Consider the following 23,644-nt stretch of genomic DNA (forward strand, 5'->3'; position numbering starts at 1 on the left):
ATTGAATGATAATGGCTCGGCACCTTGTCGCTGGGTTGCTGACTCCGTTGGCTGCGCTTCAAAGGCCTGTTGACTAACTTTGAAAAGACCTTGTGTTTCCTGACTCTGGGCTTTCTAAGATTGGACAAATGCAGCAGAAAGAGGGCTGTACGAGTGCCAGTCACGGCTTCCCCGAGACGCCGGAGGGATGTCAGCCTTTGAAGTGATAAAGACCCACTGTTTCTCAAGACAGCCGTCTCAATGTGGCCAAGCTCTGTGATGCGCTCATGTTTTTTAAAAAATGACCATGTTACTTTTGTGCACCACGCCTTTGTTTGGGGCGTCACATGCTGCATGAGTTAAACTCTTTCCAATTTTTGTGAAGTCTGGGGTTCCAGCATGCTAGTGGTGTAGACTTTATGACAACAAGTATGTGGACACTATGTCAGGACGCATTTCATTGTTTGAACTAAAGTCCTTAGTTCTGTAATCGAACTCTTATTGATACGGTGTAGAAATAGAATTACTCAGGGAGTGTACACCTCCACCAAGGCTAATAATGCACTTGCCTATGATATGCAGTTTTTTGGGTTGTGTTCCAGTATGATATGCAGCCCAGCCCAAAAAAGTAAATTTAATCAGTCCTCAATTGCTCGTGCTCAGCCTTCATGAAAGCCTGATTTCATGAAAACCAGCTTGGTAGTTTTAGTGCAATCCCATTGAAACTCAGACAAACAAGCGATAATGAAAACACGAGCCTCATAATGACATATTAGACAATGGTGTGCTTTCAACTTTGCAGCATCAGTCTGGGTTCCACCCCTTCCAGTTCAGACATGATGATGCCCCAGTGCATAAACCAGGTCGATATCGAAATGCTCTTCCCAGCTTTATGTGAAAGAACTTACCCGGCCTGCAAAGAGCAAAGACTTCAGCCTCATCCAACTGTAAATGAATTAACCTCTTACGCCTCATTTCCACACAGTTTTGTTTCCGTAACTGTGAATAATATACGGACTACACCCTCTAGTAATCAGTGCAAGGAAATGCATTTCTTGTCACCCAGGGGAGAGACGCTAATTTTATCAGTTTTTTGTCTTCCCGTTTTTTAGAATGTGTGCATGGAGCATTACTATAAGAAAAACAGCACCAATAGCGCATGGTGAGAAATAAGTAAAGAGGTAGGCGTGCCAGGTGTGCTGACAATTTGTGAAACATTTTGTTACAAGATGTATAAACCACTATTCATTTCCTCTGGCCAAACTAGCCAAAGTAGTTGTCTTTTTTTTTTAAAATGTCCTGGCACATAGTGTGGTCTCCCCAGAAATCCAATGCAAGAGTTCAAAATTTTCGGTGCAAATGTTTTAATGATAACAATGGAAAATGTTTTGCAAACAAATTGGATATCGCAGAGGTTCCCATAGGAATGGATGGAGTTCTGGTTGAGTCTTACACATACACAGACTTATCTTGAAACCTACTGAGGCCCCTTTCCACCCACCAACCCACCTGCAACCCTTTGTGCTTTGTGCATACGCTGTTGCCTCTGAATTCTCATCAAACACAGCTTGGAGGCTTTCTTTCATTTGAATTAATTTATTATACAGAATTTAATTTTGAAATATTATGAACATGGTATGAACTAAAATGATTAAGGTCTTGATCTTAAAACAAGCTTTCTGTATAAGACATGGTCACTAGAACAGGTTGTGATGCAGGCTGAGTTAGCTGATATTAACTTACATTAGAAGCTAATTAACATTTGACAAGCAATGAATCTTGATGTTTTTGTGGCCCTAAGCATCTGAGGCCCGCTTTATGCAGTTAGTAATCCAGCCTTGCACCCAACACCTTTAGGGCGTGCTTGAGGGTGAACTGGAAAGCCATCTGTGAGCTTGGCCTTATCACCAGTCATCAGTGTTAGACCTCACTGGCCAACTGCAGGAAATTCCCTGCAGCCAGGTTCTGGTGGAAAGCCTGATAGCAGAATGCAGTCATCTTTGCGAATCGCATACAATGTTTATGCGTCCATTTACTTTTGGCCATTCTGGCTCGCCTGCTTAGTGCCATTTCTCTTCATCATCAACAGGCTTCACCATGGCATCCTGTTTTAACCAAATCCAGTCTGCACAGTGCATTATGTGTGCCTACCACTTGTTATGTCACATGTGTAAAGGCTTAATAAATGGTGTGTGGAGCTCCACTTCATGAAAAATGGGCTGCTCTTTGTAATCAATGCAGGAGCAACATGAATCCGGCTGGCCATTATTTCGTCGGCCTAATCATTTGAAGAACCGGAGACAAACTACCACCTGTGCTCTGAGCATTGATCATGTGTAGGTATTCTATTAAATCTAATAATACACTTTCTTTTGGCTAAATCACCCTGCACATTTCAATACCAAATGACTTCTGTTCATTCTATTAAAGTGGAACTACTCTCAATTATGTTTCATACTCCTATTGTCTGATACTAATGAAGATGAAACACTTTCATTTTTCCACTTAATTAGTTCATATTTAACAAAGGTGCTGTGCCATCAGACTCCAAGGAAGTGCTTTTTCTTTTTTTATTTCTCTCCCTCCCCCCTCACCCCCCCAGTGTTTCTTCTTTGCCTCGTATGGCATTGAAAATAATCCCTTTGCTTTTGTCCTCTCATAGAAATTGTGTCTACGTCTTTTTCTGTCTTTCTTTTTTTTGTAAAATTTTGACACTGTTTTAATTGAATTCCTCAAAAGAATCCACCTGATCCTCTGCACGTTTTTTTTTTTTTTTTTTTTTTTTTTTTTTGAATGAGCTTATGCGTTGTGAATGTACTTATACTCCGGGTCCCGTTGGCAGGCAGTGCCAAGGACAGCTAATTGAAGGTGAATTGATAATGCCCCAGCTGTCTGTGTGTTGCAGCCTCATAGCCGGTCTGCTGTGCGCGTCTTTGATAAGTAATTCATCTGTTTGGCCTGGCAGCACTGCCTTGTTTCTTTCATGTCACTCTCTCCCTATGTGTGTGTGTGTGTGTGTGTGTGTGTGTGTGTGTGTGTGTGTGTGTGTGTGTGTGTGTGTGTGTGTGTGTGTGTGTGTGTGTGTGTGTGTGTGTGTGTGTGTGTGTGTGTGTGTGTGTGTGTGCGTGCGTGTGTGTGCATATGTGAAGCCTTGGATGCTCCCTCCCCCAGGCTATGTGTCTGTAGTCATGGTCAACAGGGGGTGAATCCTCTGCTGTCTCTGCTCCAGCACTCTGGGTCTTTGGGTGACATTATAGTACTTCATCTTTCTCTCCCAAGCCTCATTCTAATTGGATACACTCCCAACTTGCCACCAACAATCCTCTGCAAGTCAGCCACCTATCATAACCTCCTCAAAAAAGTCCGTCTTCAGAAAACAATCCAGAAGTGATGCAGCGACGCTGACTGATGTCGCACCCAAAGGTACACCCCTCACCAGGGTGCCGCCATCCTGCTTCCGTACGTCCTCCTGTTGCTTTAAAGCCAACTTCTCTCCCCTCATGTGACCCCCCCCTCCTCAAACCTCCACACACAGACGCATTCCGTCAAACTGCCCCAACCTCTGCTTTTGCGGTGCGATTCATTAACATGTTTGAGGTGGACATGGCGGGCCGCGGAGCAGCATCTGAATCAATGCCCTTGTCTCCCAATCTGCCCTTTATCATGTTAATATGATTTCCATTGATGGAACGCTTTTTCAAAATGGCATCCCTCTATGGTTTTACATATTGACTTTTTAATTCATGGCCCTCAGTGCTGCATCACTCTTGTTGTGCCGCCGCTGCAAGAATGCTCCCAGATCAGAGACGGATGTTGCTTGAGTGTGGAATTGACTTCGGGGCAGTGTTTTTTTATTTTCTTTTTTTTCTCCTTTCTTACTTTGTGCCACAGTGTGAGTGTGTGTGTGCGTCTCCAGCTCCACCCCTTTCTTTCTCAACCACCGTCTCCTGGATGGTGCGTGTATTCTCGTTAGGCCCTAGTCGGAAAGAAAAAAAAAAGAAAACCTCCAGTTTCATGTCGCTGGGGCAATGAGTAAGTTGCCTCTTTGCTAATGTTCTCACCAAAATACAATCTGGCCTCAATAGTAATAATGTTTACGGCTCCTTCCAATAGCCAGTGGAGAATTGCCTGAACCTGTAACATTGCTATAACAGGAAATGAGAATTTAATGCCCCGTAGAGTTACGTTATACCAGCAGTAAACCATATATTTTATTATATATTATGAAGGCTGAATGATGTCTCTCTTATTGTAGCTCCTTTGTTTTTACATGTCTGTTTGTAAGAGGATTAAATTAGCTTCTCCTACTCATTTAATTGAGAGTTACTGCTAGAATTTCATTTTTCATTGTATTTAATGATTTTTCAGCCCCGTCTGTATACAAAATTAAACATTCTGCAAATGGTTCATAAAAAGGAATAACACATTCAAGGTTCTAGATAAAAAGACTGCCCAAGTTTTGCAAGATCATCGGAAATTCATCGAGCATAATTAGAATATGAACATGAAGTCAGGTTTTTTTTGTTTGTTTTTTTTCCCATTGCCACACTTTTGCTAAATGCCTTTGTGGAAAATTATAGAGAATTAACATTTAATGTCATTGAAACACAGCTGGCTGTTAATGACGAGGCACGTGGTTCAATTTCTGTCTCCAACATGTGCAAGAATCCATGAATGCGGTCGATATGGCCGTGCAGGAGGGGGGGAATGTGTGTTAGCTTATATAAATGTTTGAAGTGCCAAATGAATGCTAAAAAAATGGAACTCCAGTTTAATTGCATAATAGTCAGACAGTTGTCCAGTGCTTTTTAAAAGATACCCAATTCACCACACATTAAACTACTGTGCAGCACCACCAACTGTGAGCAACAGTTGCCGGCTCATATATGAACAATTAAATGAAAGTCAGATCCCTGCCAGTGCATTTAATGCTCAGCAATCCTAGGATCCAATCACATGCATGCGTCAGGTCGTAAAACGTTTCAATTACAGCTGCGGCAGAAACCAGCCAATCGTGATGCTTTCGCTTTGGCTGTTGACACTGAGCTTCAGCCATGTACGTCTGGGGCTCCTCGGTGGCGAGCCTTACAGATCTATGTTGAGCTCAGTGATTAAGCAATGGCTCTTCTCTCCATTTCAAACGACAAGCTGCCAGGGACTTTGGTTTTAAATTGTGCAATTAGTGATCTGGCATGCTTTGCTTGGCTTCAGTCAGACTCAAATCCCAGTCCAGGGCCTCGCCGAAGCGCAGTCGACAACACATACTCCAGGAGCATTTGTCAGACAAATTCATCTGAGCCTCCACTTCCACTTTGCTCTCTGAGCACACTAACCTCCCTCAAATGTCAGCCAGAGTATTTACTGTCTCACTGGTGGGTAAACAGTGGTGATCCAGGTTCGGTAGCACCAGATTTACAGTGATTCCTCTCAATCAGAGCAGATAATAATTCACTGTTTGTTTTTTCGTACAGATGCACCAGATTATGTTGAGTAGGCACCGTCCTCTGCCAAAAGTTGAACTTCTCCTCACATTCACTATATTAAAATGATCTATTTCCCTGCAGTCATAAATTATAAATATATTTACATTTACAGTATCCAGCTAAGACTGCTATAATAAATCTACATAATCTTGTTGGGTTGACTGCAGCAAATATATGAATTAGGTTACTCATTTTAGGTTGCAAAACTACAAACCAGCCATCTCTTGATCATTATGTTGGCTCAAAAAATGAAAACTGGCTTATATAACATAATTATTACTGTACTATATAAATAACCTAAGCTTGGATAATATTGAGAACAGCTTAGATAATAGCCTTAATATTTAATTTTCTCTTTGAAGTCATGGCTGGGTACATTAAAAGTTCAAGAAGAATATGGTAAAACTTGTCATCACCACCAAGATTCATTTGAACATGTATTTTTAATAGACTCTTGTAGGAGTCGAATTTCCACAGCACTGAAAACTGCTTTCATTTCAGCAGTAGTTTGTTTCATGTCTAAAGCCGAGCATCGGGAGTCTAGCATCTGACCAGCTGGGATTTAATGTGCCTTGCTGATAGATGAAAACTTGCTAAGTTGCAGAAAAAAATATTCTGAATTACAAGTACCTTTCCCCCTCCTCCTCTTCCTCCTCCTCCTCTTGCATCCAAAAGTACAGCTGGATACTAAATATCATTTTTCTGGTTGGCGGAAACGACAGTCATCTGCAGAAATGGCATTATCTGCCGTTTATCATTGCCGTATTTGCTGCGGTAATTAACTTTTTAATGCTGGGAATTTTGATATCTATTACAAATTAGCACTGTTTTTTTGTGCTTCTCATCGGGGACACAACAAACATGAGACGTTAGACATATTAGAATGCAAATTTCTCTCTGCAGCTTTCGTTCTGTCTCTGTGACAACTGTTGGATCCTTGTAGCGAGCAGCAAAGGACAAAAACGGATGTATTAACATTCAACCACAGTGGATCCAGCTTCTGTGGGTGAGGGGAAATAAAACTGTTGAAATCATGGCCTATAGTATATGTCCCAATTTTTAGTTCAGGCTTTCAAATCTATGAGGGCGATTTCACTGATGATCACTTCTCTCCCTCAGGAACAGGAGCTGTAAATGTTAACAGCACTGAGTTTTTAGTCTCTGGCACAGGCTGAAATCCCATCTATCTGCCACTATATAGTATGTTTCTGCTGTTTAATATGCTTTAACCCATCGTGACTGGCAGTGATGGAAAGTTGCTCAGTGCTCATACTCATGCACTGGACTTAAACACAGTTTAAAGTACTTACACTTCAGTATATTTTAGAAGGAAAGAGGAGTTACTTCAGGAAATAAGTTTTGAACTACAAAATATTTAGAAAATCAAGAAACATTGTCCCATGTTTAACAAAACAACACAAATTGTTAAATAATAATATATAATTGATATTTGGAACCGATTTACATTTGGAGTAAATGTGCAACTCTTGATGTCAAAATTTAGAGTCACATAAACTCTAATGTAAACATCCCTATATTTATTCATGTTTAATTAAAAGAGAACTTTCCAACATTTATCCTTCAGTGTTGAAGAATTGATTTTAAAATCCTGCAGCTCCAAGTTCTTTTACAATCAGCGCTGAAGACTTTAACCAAATCAGAGACTTTTAAATATCTTAACATGCACTGCCACTTCAACTTTGCACTATGTTCTGCTGTTTTATTCCCTATTTAACTATTTTAATGTGTTCTTTATGTCTTTTACACTTTGTCTGTTAAATTGCTTTGTTGTTGAAATGCGCCATACAAATAAACTTGCCTTGCTGTAGTTCACTATTATCCAACGCATGTAACCAATCAGATACTGCTGTAGGCGGGACATTTCTTGAGAGTACAGAGCCACTTTTTTTTAAAATCAGGAATTGATTTTTAAAAAGATAAATAAATGAATGAAAACCAATACTTGCAGAATTGATGTTGTCCCAGCTACAACATAAAATCAATCTTAAACACAGTAATGCATCAGTAATCATACACCTTTACATATATGGTAAAATAGTACTGTCAATTGAGCTGTTTACTATTGATACTGATACATTTTTTTCTTCTGATACTAATACATTCCCTTTGTTATATTTCTTTAAAAAACATGCAGTGTAATATTTTTGCAGTATGCATTGCATGAAGTACAGATATGAGACTCTGGGCGATATATTACCTTGAACATATATATTTAATGTTGAATTGAGTGGTGAATATCATTTACAAGTGCTGCCTTGTGGCTGTGAGCTGCAACTACAATCCAGAATCACAGCGGGTGTTTTTTGTCACGAAACCATCACGGCACAAATGGAACTGATCCCATCCATTAGCCAAGTAGCCAACAACTCTCAGGCATTCAGGCAGACCGTGATCATCTTGTACTATAATGTAAGAGATGGATTTCTAGGTGATTGAGAAATGCCTGCATGTTTTCACCGCACAGTCCCACCACGGCAGTTTGCTCTTCTCCCAAAGCAAACATAGCAATTACAGGCACTGTCAGTCACTGTCATACGTGGCATCCGTGATCAATCCAGCTCATTGGGTGCAGGACATTAGACATGAACATATATGCAAGGGAGTTAAACCCTCCCCCAGCTCCCTGGCCTGCTGTTCATTCAGCCTCCTCCGCTGGGATTGGAGGGGAATCCATTGTGTGTTGCGGGCAGCTGTTTCTCCTGCGTCTTCTCCTGTGACATCTGTGCACTTGAACTGACAATTTTCTTACTATACTCGTTCGAACATACAAATCCAACATTTTAACTCATTTTTGCTACAATCATACAATGTGCCTTGTGCTTCTGGCATTCTCTCTTTTTTTCTGAATTTTACTTATTCCATTGGCTAACACCAAAACTGATGTAAATGTCAAGTGTTGGTAGCGCTCCTTCAGAATAAAGCACTAAGACCTTTTTTCCTGGAGGAGCCATATTAAAATAATGCCACATAGCAGAGAGAAGTCAGGATGGAAGACGCAACTCCACCATTTTCAGATGCTAGACCGGACTCTGTAGACCCAGAATGCAGTGCAGCAACATTGCCCACTAAATATATATATTTTGTTCAATGTGTATCCAAAACCTGCTTAGAAGTGGTATACTTTTTATACCTGACAACATAAGTAACCCCTGCATGCAAACTACACATTTGTTTAAAAATACATTTAAACCTCAGTTCCCCAGATCATAGTGATGATGCACTTGTTTTTAAATATGTAAATAACAGATGTAATAGTACCTCTGTTACACTTTGCTGCCACTTGAAATCTTGTGGGATATTTATAATTCTGCAGGGGTTTGAGATTTAACCACACCTGTTACCATAAAACATGTTGGTATACACTGCATACAGAGTGGTAATCGTTTTTAAACGTTTTCACCTGACAGAGATCTTTCTGGGTTGAAATGTGGCCTGTTGTGGTTTTGTTAAAGTGTGCAGGGTACCTCCTTGCCTGCATGTGCGGGGTTTGTAAAATAAGTAAATAAATAAATAAATAAATAAAAACTAGGAGAAGACGGTGTGGGTGGTCAGCTAATGATGATGCTGCACGTCAACCCCCAGGTGCTCCGGACAAACCCCTGCATGTTGGGATTGGTAGCAACACAATACCTGAAACGGCAGTAGAAGAAACAAGTGGGTCGAACCAGTGGCATAAATGACAGCATGAAAATAACTCCTGGAGCACACCGGACTCCACAGATGGATGGATATAAGAGCATCCGAGGGTAGAGTTTTTCCTGTAAGTGCACAGTTATCACAGTGTTAAACCACTGAGGAAACGAGGCATAATAGCTCCATTTTTAACTTTATTTCATTGTAGCTTCTGTGCATGTACATTATTCTCATCCGCCCCTGTCGCCCTCACGCACAACAACAGATAGAGATCTATAACTGCGATTGCCAGTCTGGAGGGAACCGAAGGGGAAAAGGGCTTTGTTCGGCTACTGGTCCCCGCCTGCATGGCTGCACTGCTGCGCTCCTGCATGGGTAAAGAAACAGCTTTACACACTGACCTCAGAGCTGTTGTTTAATCACCAGGGCATTTTAATGGCTTGTCAGAGTAATGAAATATGGTTGGAGGCTACCTGGTGCAAACATTACGATAAATCCCTCTCACACAAGCCTACGCAGGGCTTAATGGTTATAAATCATCACTTTGGGGAGAGAAAAATGACAGCTATTAAAATAATGAATGGGATGATTAATTTTTCACATTAAAGATTAAAAGCTATGAGAGGTATCATCAGATATTTGAGCCGCCGTAAACGTTTGAAAGTGAGAGCTTATTTTCAGCACTTTATGACGCCCTCCGTTTCTTCACTGTCATCCAAGTTTCTGCCCCATTTTTTTTTCAATATTTTTTATTTTTTCCTCCTTTCTCTGTGTGCTGGCTGGATGCGCTGCCGACACAGGCATTCCTTACAACTAATTTGTGCTCTTGTAAAAGTGCTCTGAGGAAAAGCCTTGAAGAACACTTATTGCTTGAGGCAGTACAGGACCCTCTCAGCCTCTCTGCAGGGGCTCCTCAAGGCTCTCACCGACATTATTTCATACCTCTAAAGCTGTCATACCTATAGCCTTTCACAAGAAGTATAAGAAGAGCTGGGCAGAGGTAGTTTGCTTTGTGGTTTTTTTGGTGGTGGGGGGGCATTTTTTTGCTTCTTGTTGTCAGGTTGCCTGAGCTACATCTGTTTCAGCGCTGGTTAGATTAGTCAACTTTCCGCTTCGAAATGCATGTCAAACAAAAGACGGTATATAATCACACATGCTCAGTGAGCTGGCGTAAATCCCCATGTATAGACAAACTATGACAAGCTTTCCCTCTCCGTCAAGATGGCTCCCAGGAGAAGGTGTGCATTATTGCACAAAGATTCCTAATTCAGCATCCACTTTCAGGGGACTCGCTGTGTTGTTCAAACATACATCACCCAAATTGCGAGGCGAAAGATTAGAGGGGAAAAGCGTAATTAGAACATTAATAACCATGCATGTTAAGGAACATAAGTAATTGAGTTTTTATGATAAATGGGAATGTAAACAAAAGGCAGGAGAATGAGAGGTTCAATTAGATACTCGAAGCTCTTTCTCAGCAGAGACATGAATGTAAGGCTTCTCCCACTGTTGCCCAATTATTTCTGTGTTTCCAGGCAATGATAGTATTGCTTGTCCATCTGCAGCCTTCAAAGGGATATTCAAATCGTCTCATTGAAGCAACGGTTCCATTTGTTGGCAGAGAATAAATTGTTGGCTGGAATTTTTATTTATTTATTTATTTCCTATCCGCTCAGAGCAAAGCCAGGTATTTGTGCAGCTAAAGTTATTTACAAAGTGGTGGGAAATTTAAACGACTCCTCTGGCGTTTCCGTGTGCTTCGTTTTGTTTTTCCTTCGTCTTTGATTTCTGCCTTTGTGTGTGGGTTTTTTTTTTTTTTTGTATTTTTTATATTTTTTTTCCTTTTCGCATGCTGTCAACGGAGATGCACGTGAAGGCCGCCCACGCCTCCTTCATGTTCTTCCAGCTCTTTTTTTTTTTTTTTTGCCGTCTGCTAATGATCCAGGGACACCAAATAAAGGGCCACTGAAACAAAATGGCCACCTTAGCTACCCACTTATATCTCAACCCTCCCCTCTCGAATCAATTCTGACATTTCATTCTGCCCTTATAGAAGGTAATGGTGCATTCAGAGGTTGTTACCGATAATGTTGAAATGGTATTGCTTGGTTTCATTGGATACATGTACTGTAACCTCTGCTGCAGACGCTCCTCTTCCTCACTCTTCTGTACCTTCTATACTGTTGTTGTGGGTTTTTTTTGTTCTCTCAAACTGAGACATTGGTATTTACTGGCATAAATATCTCTTTTGGCACAAGTGGGAGCAGCATTTTTCATTTTCTGTTAACAAGTAACCAACCAATGTTTGTATTTTCCTCCCACTCTTGTGTTCACACAACATGAAGTGAAAACACCCTTTTAAGTCGGGTAGTCAATATGCTGTTTCTAATATATTATTTACTGCCTATGGGCTGTATATCAGAATGAGCTAAACAACTGTTTCGCTTTTGCAGTCATAATCATGCAGAGAGAAATCACAGAGCCAGATGTCTGGCCCTCGTTTTACAGCATTTATGTTTTCCTCTGAGTTTATGTAAAATTCATCCTTCCCTATTTTATTTATTCCCCCGTTTTCACCGACTCAACAATTAGTCAATTCCCAATCAACAAGAGAAAAGAAATTGCTTTTAATTACTTTTGATAAATGACAAATTGTGTTGGCATGGCTCCCTGCAAATGCTTAATCAGGTGCTGGGCGGGGTAGGGAGGCGGGAACCAGGAGAAGGGATTTCTGCTGGGATGAAATCAATGCGCTTTCTTTGCGGTTCACCGGCTGGGCTTCTGGGCTACAGCCAACCTGAGGCCTGCGAAGATACACAAGTCAGCAGAAAAGCTCCTGCTGCATGAGAACAGTCACACACTGCTTTATGTACGGCTGTGTAGCCGATATACACGGGTTTTAATGTTCCTTCATGAGATTAAATACAAAGACATGTTCAAATTGATTCAGTGCACATTTAGATACAGTCCTGTATTAGTCACTAATCTTAATATTTTAAAGCAATAACAGCTTTCTAAATATATGTAAAACATCATGTATTTCATTAGAAGATTGCAATGTCTGCTATTATTACTTATTCATCACTAAATTCAGATTATTCCCAGCGGTAGAAGAGGAGTTGAGGACCTTGACTTAAAGGAATTTTACTATAAATACATCATAGTGAGCAACAGCTGGGAGTCTTGTTGTCGCAGTGAGCTTGTCAATTTTGATACCTTGTTGTCTGTAAAGAGACCAAAACAAAAACTTGGACTCACCAGCTTTATCTGGCAGCTCATGCTAGCTGGAGGTGCTTCACAGAAGTGTTGGGTGACTAGATAAACTGCTGTCAAGAAATAGTTCCAGCTTGCTGCTCCCCCTAGAATTACACACTGCTGTCTTTACGTGTACGTTGTGCGGACTGGTTAAATAAAGGAGATGCATCACATTGTTAGGTGTTAATATTTTTTAACCTTGGGTAACCATGTTCATATGTTTAACTACTTAATGCACATACACAAGAGGGACATTTGTCTTCTTATCTAGAAACCACACATACAAAATTCCTGGCATTCACAAATTCACCTAAAGGCAACAGTAGGTAAATAATACCAGCAAAATATACTCATTCAGTGAAGGTAGGCACACATTATGCACAGTTGCCCCTTTCACAGAATCACTCTATATAGTATGAGGTTAATATTACTGGGGTTTTTATGGGTATGCAACATTTAAATGTTGGAGTAATAAAAACTGACTTACTGATATGTTTTCCTGTGTAAAACTGTAAAACTGAAGCAGTTGTTGGGAACTTTACTTGCTGTCAAATTTTTCCCCACTGTGGGCTATTTTTTATTTTTTTTTTTTGGCTGAAATGTAAAATCCTGAATCTCTATAGAAGCAGCGCAACCATGCCTAGAAGTAGAGAAAATTAAACAATGTTTTCTGTGCTGTATAAAACAGAATATAATACCATAAATCATTAAAAGACAAACACAAAGTTGTAATTTATTTGACTATTTATTTTAAAACACTTGAAGTGTGGATAACATTTTTTTCCCCAAATGCCGACTTGTCTTACCAATACTGTTACTTATACTGTATATATTTTTAATTCCTCTCCATACTTGTATTGTCTTTTCTCTGTGTAAACACAGCCTGCAGCTCAGCTGAGTTCATGCAAATAGTCCCAGGTTTTTTTGCCACGAATGTTGGTGTCAGCATAGTCACTAGTAGCTTCTTAGTTGTTCAGATGAGTGCAGAATTTTTTGTTTTTTCACAAAATGTGAAAGTGATTTTGGTGACATAGCATGATTTTAAGCTTAAATTTGGTTGTCTGATGGCATGTCACAGGTGAGTGGATCAAGGACAGTCAGAAAGTTGCAGACAAAGTTGCAGTTTCTGGCCCTAATAAATGGTGTAACTAATTAAAGACAGCATGCCTTTCAAACCCACTGGCAGTTTTGAGGATTCACAGGGTGAATCTATAACATGGTATACTATTTTATGTACTAACCACAGTGTGTTTGAGGTGAACATGTGCTTTCACTAAAATTTTATGGAGTAAAAAAACACTATAGGTCCCCTTATCCTACATAGTAGCAAAAACTTAAAATGTTACTTCTGTATGAACTGTATTTTATACTATTAATTTATAAGCTTTACAGCTAACTTATTGACAAAGACGTCGATCCCTTTTTCTACTGCTGTGTGTGTTCTAACAAGAACTTTACTTTTCTCTCGTTGCAGGGTTGATCAGCACCTGTGGCGGCAGCAGCGAGTCGAGTGACCCAGCTTCAGGCCGACCGGCTTCACCTGTACATGGAGACCCCCAGCTGGGCAGGTCAGGCTCTAAATAATTCCCTTTTGTTTGTCATGTCGGCATGTTGTGTAACATTTCTGAGTGCCTGTGTCTGTTTTTTTTTTTTTTTTTTTACAACCACCCCAACTTCAGATTTGTTCACCTTATAGTGAGTTCCGGTGAAAAAATTTGTTTTCCTTTTCAATTTTGCTTGTTTAGGCCAAATATCAGCTTGAGAAGCTACGCAGCCAGAATGCTATATTTTTGTGACTCACTGCATCTCAATGCTTCGAACCAACTTCAATAACAACTTTTTCAAGCAGGTGTGAATATAAAAATGAGTCACGATCTGCAACTGCATAACCTATTTACTCCTTAAATTTACTGAAAAACAAGGTTGATGCACTGTTTATGGCAAACACATTAGAGCTTGAAAATAAGAATATTTTAGTGTAGAAAACAGCTGTCAATCAACTCTGGTCCAGATTACAATGAGGTAATTTATCTACAGCCTTTCCTGAATAGAAAAATACATGTATTTATACTGTGAACATCGTGACCCTGAACATGGTATGTTTTTTTATGGTGTTACCTGCTACTGTTACCTGCAAAGAAAAAAAAAAACAAAGTGAATAATGCTTGCAAATGATTTTCACTTATAAGCAACATTCAGGAGAATAAAATCATTGTCAGTGTTCTCCATAACTACTGCAAAATTAAAATTAGCCTTTCCTGATTGGTTACTGTTTGTGCAATCTAATTTTGCTTTAGACGCAAAAATACCTTTCTCTGGGTTTGGGAAGAATTATAGTTTGGGTTTCAGAAAGTAAGTTACTATGGTTATGGAAAACCAATGCAGAGGTATTCTCTCTAATGACCAGCAGGGGGCAACTCCTCTAGTTGCAAGAAGAAGTCTGACTGACGTCTGTGAGAAAGTGACCCTACTTCTCACTTGATTTCTTTTCGCAGTAAACATTTTGCTCATCCGTTTATGGTCTGATTCTCTAGTTTTAAATTCCTCTTCAATACAGCAAGATATTAATTTTGTAACTCATGGTTCCATTTAGATTAAAATAAACACTAAGGCAGGGTATGTTTTACGGTGAGGCTACTTGATTACCAATATGCTACCATATTTCCTCAAGTTATCAGTCACATCCATTTCTTCATCACTTCTGTTTTCCAAAGAACACGACCTGAGGCTTAAAAAGTAAATGTTTTATATGCCATCTAAGATGCTGCTTTTCAGCATGTTACATTTTCAGTGCATAATTCTTGGTTTGTCAGCGTACCATATTTTGCAGAAATGGGGCTCTATGGGTCATGCTGGCATTGCACCGACCACCTCTGTTCCAGAAATTTGTGGAAATAAGGACAAAACATAGCAAGGCATGAGTCTTGTACAGCTTTCAAAGAAACATTAATTTTAGATACATTTATTTATATTTTAAAAAAATTGTCTCCAAGTTGAAGTAAATACAGAAATTAGCCACCTGAAACTGCTGGCATGGCAACCTGCACATTGACCCACTGTACATTTGTGGCACCATAAACAGTCTTTATTGGAAGCTGGGGTTGACTTTCAATTTATCCATTTATAGCGATGGCAAGTACAAAGCTGCCTGGTTAAAATAAGTCACAGTTCTTCTACAATGTAATACTCTATGACAGCCTATCCAATCCAGTGTCCTACTACTTCTGCCTTTGCTCCTGTCAGCTAACAGTCATAATTCACATGGTTTCTAGTTGTCTTTGGTGGTTAAACATAAAAATAGGTTGTTTTTGGTCAATTAAACCGCGGATGTTGTCATTTTTGTAAATTCTGGTTTTGTGACTGCTTTCTAGATATTTTAAGACCCTCATTTTCAGTATTTGAGTGGTCCTTTTCTCGCCTGGCTTCACACAAGAAGCCAAACCGCTCAGTTTTGAGAAAACGGCTTCACGCCCTTTTGGTGTGGAAGCGCTCTTACTGTGATAAAGGCTGTATGTATGCACGCCTTACTCTCCCCTATCCGGCCATATTGTGCTAATGTGTGCTGGTTAAGTAGCGGAAGACTAGAAAAAGACTCTTATCCATATGCCTGAGAGCCCAGGAGTCGGTGTGATCTCTCCCCAGATGAAGCCCTCTGCCTCCCCACCCGTTCTCTGCGGAGCCATATAGCAGGTGGCAGTGAGGATCAATGGGCCTCTGCCATTACCTCCTCTCCACTTCACATCTCCAGCCTCATCTCCAGGGGGGGCCCGCGGGGCATGCGGCGCGTCTCGCTGCAGCACACCGGGAGAAATAGGGACGTTTTCCATTAGTCTAATTGCTCGCTTATAGTTCTATATTATTGCCGTGATCACCACTGTGGCTTGGTAATGATGGACCTCCCGTGACCCCACGTATAGCTGGTGGGTGTTATGTCTCCCCCATCACCGCCCATTGAAACTTCAGCTGCAGTGGGTGTAGGCGAGAACAACAAACTTAACACTGAGAAGGAAACAGTGGGATAAACAACCAAAGGAGGGAAAAAAAAAATAGATGGAGCTCTTCAAATGTTTTGATGTAAGAGTTTAATCAAATAGCCTCAGCTATTTGCATTCTCAACAGGTGCAGCGTTTGGCTGATTTATGGAATAAACACTGGAGTTGTAGTGCTTGTTCATTTGCCTCCGCTAAAAACTGGCAATATGGGGCTAATTTGCAATAATTTGCTGCTGCTGTGGCCACTGGTTAAGAATGTTTATATAATCATGATATAATAAGAAAAATGAAAATGAGTTTTTCACGCAGTTCAGGCCCTGTCAAACACAGCTCACAGACTCACTAAATGATAATTACATTCCTCAAGCACAGTATTACATTTTACCCTCTTCACATGGACTTTGTTCGTGGTAAATGGGGGAGTATTATTTTCATTTTAAGGCAGTATTATTCCCACATCTGAGCTGCCTTGGTACAGTAGAAGGTTTCCCCCCATCAGCGATTACACGAGAAGTCTTCCATCAGTGAGCAGATGAGGTGAGGATTATAATGAATTCATTTACCCTCAAAGACTCTGCCTTTCTTCTTTCTGTTTATAAGATCCTATTTGCATACCATAGTTTCATATAATCGAAGAATTTGAAAAGCTTTAGTGTAAGCTGCAACGGACTAATCGGCACTGAATATTTCACAGCTGACCTGTAGCTCTCCCTACAGGTCAGCACATAAAAGCTGCTTCCTGTTTTGGATTTCTTCTTATACAGTGAAATAGTGACTGATTATCTCACCACTGATTCCTTAGAAGGAGAAAATCCTTGGCCGGGATTCCTGGCTTTTTTTTTTCTCCCCATTTTATTATTATTTTTTTTTTACAGGTGGGAGTATTGATCTTTTGCCTTTGCTGCAGGGGAGTGTGTTCACTTAAAAGGCCCACTGATGTAGCAGAGCTTATTAAACAAATAGGCCAGAGAACAAGGCCACAATCGCTTTGAATCATGAAGGAGGTTGCCCGTCTTCGAGCACCACTGTATCAAATATGAAACGCTCTGCTAACAAGGTGTGTAATCTATTTTAATCAGATCATATTTTATGAAACAAGGAGAAGGTTGAACTTAAGTAAGAGAGAAAGATGGAGATTCTAGGGGGGTTTGGGATTGTATTTTGAAATTGGATGTGACGGCCAGGGACCATGTCTTGATTTTACATGCATGGCTTTATAATGAAGCCACGCCAAATGGTCAGTTATGGTTAACTTAAGAGGGAGCTGGAGCCTTACTATAATGGGAGGCTAATTCAGGGCCCATAATGCCTTGACAGGCTTCAGAGCAGAGCTGGAATATGGAGAGCGATGTAAGTTAGAGGCTGTGGGGCTGAAGTAAAGGTCTGTATTTGTCTGCAAATTGTCGTGTTGCCAGTGGATGTAAGAGGGTCAAGAGTAGCGTAGCGTATTTTGTCTACACAGACAGTGTCACAGACATAAATGCAACAAAGAAACACGCTCACTCAGGCAGTGCGACTGGCTAACTCACTCAAATCAAGTGTTGCACAGGAGTGACTTCATGTTGTCATTGCAATTCAGGCCATGATCCTTTTATATATCCTTACACCGACTGAGTTCATAGGCGAGTGTTTTCAATCACGTTTTTTTTTTTTTTTTCTTCTTGCACCATAAATTGTTTCAGATCCTGTGACACTAGACTTGGTTATGAATACATGAATATATATACACTCCGAAGACCTTAGGAAGCACCACTAGTCAGACAAAGTAATGGATAGAGAGACATTATATACTGCTCTGGGAACCACCACTTGTTAGAGACGGTTTACTTGGATTTTAATGATTATAAGGAAACATTTAAGTCCAAAACACATAAAATTTGTGTTTTAAACTGAAGTTGACAGTTTTATATTTCTTATCCCTACTGGAAAAACTAAATCTGCTGCTTTTATGGTAAATAACGAGAGAGGGAATTTACATACCGCCATGGGAAGCGTGGCTTATAAGAAAATCCAGATAACAACATTTTAAAGACAACACCACACGTCTGCCCACATTACAAGAAAAAACATATTTTAAAATTGAAGTTGACAGTTTAATATAGTTCAGGTTATTTTTTTTTTTTTTAAATCAGTGCTACTAAGGTAAATACTGCAGATATTAATAGATGTCTATTAATAGGTAGCAAAGTATTACTCACTACTCTGGTAAGCACCACTTGTTAGAAAAGATTCCTGTGCACGAGGCCGAAGAAAATCCTCAGATATCAGTCACTGTAATTGCATGAAAAGAAAGTCAAGCTTTATAATTTTGTTGGGTTTTTCCAGGCCCTCTTTGCTGCCAGCACAAGGGGTGATGAGGGGAAAAAAAGGAGGAGGAGAGGGAGGAAGAGGAGGGATGCCTGCGTCTTTAAGAGCTAGATGGAGTGAGGGAGTGGGGCGGACGGGTGGCTGGCAGGATTGTGCTGACGGCAGGGCTTTGGTTCAGAGCATGCCCATTAGAGGGAGCCATAAATCCTGGGCTCTCTGGGCCGGGCTGTGTCAGCAGTCCACTGAATGAATTGATTTTAAACGCCACTGAAAAAAAGAGAAAGTGCAAGAGAGAGAGAGGGAGAGAGAGAGAAAGAGAGAGAGAAAAGGGAGAGAGAGTGACTATTTAATTCACCCTCCGCCAGAAGCCCACACCCCGTTCCACCCCGCTTCTCAGTTCAGGACTGTCGTTGAAAAGGGGGAGGAGAGAAGTCTAGAAACACTGAAACTGTCACCAGCAACAAGCCCATGGCTCCACGGCCCCCACGCGTTTGATTTAAACAGGAGGGAAACACACAAACTAAATACATAATCTCAAATTCCATACAGCATTTGTTCTCCCACCCCTCTAATTTTTCCTCTCAGCCCTCTCCTTTTATATCTCCACAAGAGAAATGAGACATATCGTAAAAAAAAAAAAAGAGAGAGAGAAAAAAAGGGGGGCCGCCGCATTTGAAATTCAAATGTGTTGGATTTTGAAATTGATGTATGTGTTTATTCATTTACGAGCAGCATCCATGTGTGCATGCATTTATATATTATCAGCAGCAATGAAACGCTGCATAGGAGGCTTGTAGCCCATCTTTCTCCTCTGTGTGCCCCCACATCTTTGTTTCTTCCTCAAGCCGCGGCTGCCGTTATGTTCAGCATTGCAAAAAATATGTCTGCAAACAGATACACTGTAAATTGCGCATGAGGGTCGGTTTCGTTTGGTCATCTTTTTTTAATCCAAAGACATTTAGTTCTTGTCAAACTTTCATTTAGTCGTATTTTATACCCATGCCTTGGCACCCCTCCTTGTACATACCTGTTGGAGTGTCATTCGACATTATGGAGGTGGAGGTCGGGGGTGTTTGTGCAAGACTCTGCAAGACTGGGCTAAGGACCTAATATGTATGAAACCTGCAGTGCAAGTGGAACATAAGGAGAGGGTAGTGCAGGTGAAATCAATATCATTATATTATTAAATATGCAAAATTCCAATCAAAAAGTAATCACATTAAAGTTGAACCCAATAACAGAAAGGGCCATCTAAATTAAGATGAAGAGGATATTTTGATCATTAGACCCTCGTAATGAATTTGGACTGTAAGTTGTCAAGGATTTATTATGCTGTTCCTCTGCCTGACTGCTTTAAAGGAAGAGAAACCCTGTATTTAACTCTATTTCAGGAGCCTGTCGTACATTGTGACTGGATTATGCATTCTTTTTAGAAATGCCGAGAATTACCGAAACCGTAAACCAACAAAGCTTAAAGCTGCATTAATTGATTTTTTTTGTCTTTCTTTTTATCATTAGGGGGCAGAAACACTCCACAACAAAGTGAAAGACACATAAATGCAAAATCATGTTACTTTGTTAAGCAGTTATGACTAAAAACATGACAGAGGAAGAACCAATCATTAAATGTGCAAACAAAACATTGAGCTAAAAGAGACTAAAAGGCTGTATGATGGCAACAACTGGGTTTATCACTGTGGATGGCCTATTTAACTTTATACATATTGTTTTCATTGTTGATAACTGATCATTAGAGCTTTGAATACCTGATTTTATTAGTTTGCAAGACTCCAACAAAAACTGTTCATATCAATTCAACTGAATGCTGATAAACAATATTCCTGAGCTGTTTGGAGGGAGGTCTGGTTATGGCGGCGATAGTAGGAAAGGGAGAAGGGAGGGGGTGGGGGGGGGGTGCAGCGTCCTCTCTGGCTCATTACGCTGTTTAAAGAGCCGGCGCCTCCGAATCACCTGCCCAGCTCCACGCTTCAAACAAGCTCAGCCACCAGGGATCATACATCAACTTCTCCATCAGTCCCCCGGCTTCACTTTTTCACTATTCGGCTCCCAACACACGACTTTCACATACAACCCACACGGCGAATGTGGATAACGGATAGCATTGCTTGTTGAATACTGATGTCACGCCTGCTACAAAAAGAATAATAAATTAGTTACAAAGCAGTCTTATGTTGTTATGTATGTGATCATGAATTTAATTGAATGCTTCCAGTGGACTCGCAGCATCTAAGGCCCTGTTTGTGGCCTCAACGTTTGGAATGTATGGCTCTTCTGCATGTAAAAAGTACACTTTCTCATGCCTAATTACCCACGGGCTAAGGCATGAAGAGGACTCGCTGCATATTGCTATAAAGATTGTGAGGATATTTCACTTTGAAAAATGGCGAAGCGCACAGGACTAAGGGCTTGATTACAAGGAGTGGGGCACACAGCCTCTACATCTTCCTTCCCTCATTTCAATTATGGCTGACTGGAGGCACGGTGCTGCCACCATCCTCAAATAAAACTAAAATATGATAAAGCTGAAATATCAGGCCCGGGACTGCTCCGAGCCTCGAGCCATGTAAGGCGCACATACTCGGCACGTAATTACAACATTTGCCAATATTTTTTTGACGGGAGGTTCAACATGGACATGAATGAAAGAGGGGAGGGAAGGCATGAAGAGCGTTCATGACACATGATAAAAAGCACATTCCATTTTGCCTTTCCCTATGGATAACAGGCGACATGCTTTCATAGAGAGCTGCCATGGCTCCCCCTCATGTGAAAGTGTAGTGTTATTTTTAAGTTGCGAGATCATTACTCATGGTAAGATGCATGAGCTAAGTGAGAGAATCTGCTGTCATAACAGAGGACAGTGAGCACGGGGGAGTGCCGAAAAGAGCGTGTCATTTTCTGAAAAAAAAAAAAATCTCTCCATTGTTTGAAATCAGGCCCATTGGTATCGCATCTCAGTAATCCAGCAGCTGTAAGCAAATATTTATTTATATATTTTTTAAATGGAGGAGACAGAGAAATGTGCTACAAAGCATGTTCTTTATTCAACCCATGTTTGCCCTTTTAAACGCCGGGCCCTCGCGACCCCCCTACAGATGGAGGCGATGTGTGATGTGACCGCTTTCTCACCATGACGCCCCAACAAGGTGGATCTCCTCTGGAGCCAGCGTTCTTCGGTGGCCTCAGCACCCCGGGCGGCCTCGGTCCGGCCTCGTTCACGTCAGTGTTAATAACCATCTGGCATGCTCGCCACGTCATCGGTGCCACGGAGGGTCAACGCTCCGCAGATCCAGGCTTTTCCGTGGAAATCCCAGCCAGCATGGTGCAGAGTCTCCCGCTGCACTGTGCGCATAAGAATGAATGCGAATTGATAGAGGATTTGCAATGAATATAATCTATTTTAGCACGTTTTAAATGTAACCATTATTTGCCTGGAGAATAGACTTGGCTCAAGGCACATTTGCAAACCTACGGCTTAAAACATAAACAATTTAGCAATTAAATTTAGCAAAAACACATGTTTATGAAACGTGTGATTTGGGACCTGACATGTCAACTCTCAGCAGAGTCATGTCAGTGTAATCTCTTTATAAATCCTCTCTTATGGCTGTGAGGAGCTTCAAATGAAGAGCACCAGCGTGTCCCATAAACAGTATTAGCTTCCAGTAGATTCTCTCTTTCTTTCTTTGGCAATATTGATTTATTAAAGAAAAAAGTATCCCTTGAAGTCTAGATTTTCTGATTTTAAGTTATTCAGCATTCAAAGAAGAAGAATTGACACATTTTTCTGAAGTATAAGATACATTTCTGAAGGACTTTTTTTTAGATTGAAGTACATAATATATCATTTTGTAGATCTGATCCTGCTCATTAAATGTGGAAAAACAACTGAAGCCTTCTCTTCTTTTGGCAAGATTTACTGGACTCAGTCAGTGGAGCTCTTCAGATAAAGAATCCCAGGCTCCTTGTGTTGTTTTTTCATGGTTTTTTTTTTGTTTGTTTTGTTTTTTCGCCGACTGTTGAAGTAGCTCCAGCACCTGCTTTTCAAAGTGAAGGAGGAAATGTTTTGCAGAGGGAAGAGCTTCTGCAGCAAAATCAAGAACGATTCCGCCCCCTTCGCTCGTCACAGTGTGGGGGATTCAATCAAAAGTCTGCCCTGTGACCTGTTCTCCGAGAAACAAACAGCCAGCAGAGTCTCCAAAGACCAAAGCCATCAGAGGAGGGCGGCTTGTGTGTGAGCTAAATCGTGGCACCTTTCTGAAAGCTTCCATCACAGAAAAATTGTGAGTTGTCGCAGTGGAGAGTGACTAGCATGGCGGTACATTGATACATTGATGCAGTGAATGCCTTGGACAGTGCAGTGAAAGTGCTGAGGTTGAAATTAAGCTGTTATCTCTGGCATGTATCACTAGGGAGGCAAGAAGCAGCGGTGCAAAGGCAGTAGGCTGTTTGCTTTACTGTTATTACCTCTGCATGTCCTTCCTCATCTGACTCTCCTTGTGTTCTGACATTTTAAATGCAAGTCTGTTTGTCTTTTATGCTTACAAACTATGTTACCTGTTTTGAAGTAAATCATTTCTGTTTGTTTTTCTCCCCCCAAAATCCATTAGCAACGCTGCATGTAGCATTTAAACATCAATGAAACATTACCACCTTCATTTTAAGAAATTATTGTTATTACCTCAAGACTATCACTGAGAAAATTAGTGGCCTGATCCAAGCTGAGTGCTGCATATATCATTATTTATTTTTATTTTTTCTGTACCAAAAATAGTAATTTATTGAAGTCTATTTTAAAAATTATTAAACATATCAAAATTGCACTCAAAAATACTGAAATAAGTTACAGTTTTGGTGAAATATGTAGTTTAACCATGTTTTATTTGCTACTGAGTGTGCGTAATCTGCATCTCCTTAGTGTTTTGTTCCTATTTACATCTTAACCTTCTGTTA

At 40.5% G+C, this 23,644-nt stretch overlaps 1 protein-coding gene across 9 annotated transcripts in view; it reads left to right on the forward strand.

The window, feature by feature from the left end:
- LOC111562889 (RNA binding protein fox-1 homolog 3-like) overlaps positions 1–23,644 on the forward strand; it is a 530,604-nt gene that overhangs the window by 316,648 nt on the left and 190,312 nt on the right. For all 9 annotated transcript variants that reach the window (XM_023261674.3, XM_023261666.3, XM_023261665.3 and 6 more), the window contains one exon: positions 13,846–13,939. In XM_023261674.3, the coding sequence (XP_023117442.1) occupies positions 13,918–13,939 (22 nt within the window). In that variant the 5' untranslated portion in view covers positions 13,846–13,917. The remainder of the gene's footprint in view (positions 1–13,845; positions 13,940–23,644) is intronic.

This window comes from Amphiprion ocellaris, chromosome 19 (assembly GCF_022539595.1).
Source record: "Amphiprion ocellaris isolate individual 3 ecotype Okinawa chromosome 19, ASM2253959v1, whole genome shotgun sequence".
Classification (NCBI taxonomy): domain Eukaryota; kingdom Metazoa; phylum Chordata; class Actinopteri; family Pomacentridae; genus Amphiprion; species Amphiprion ocellaris.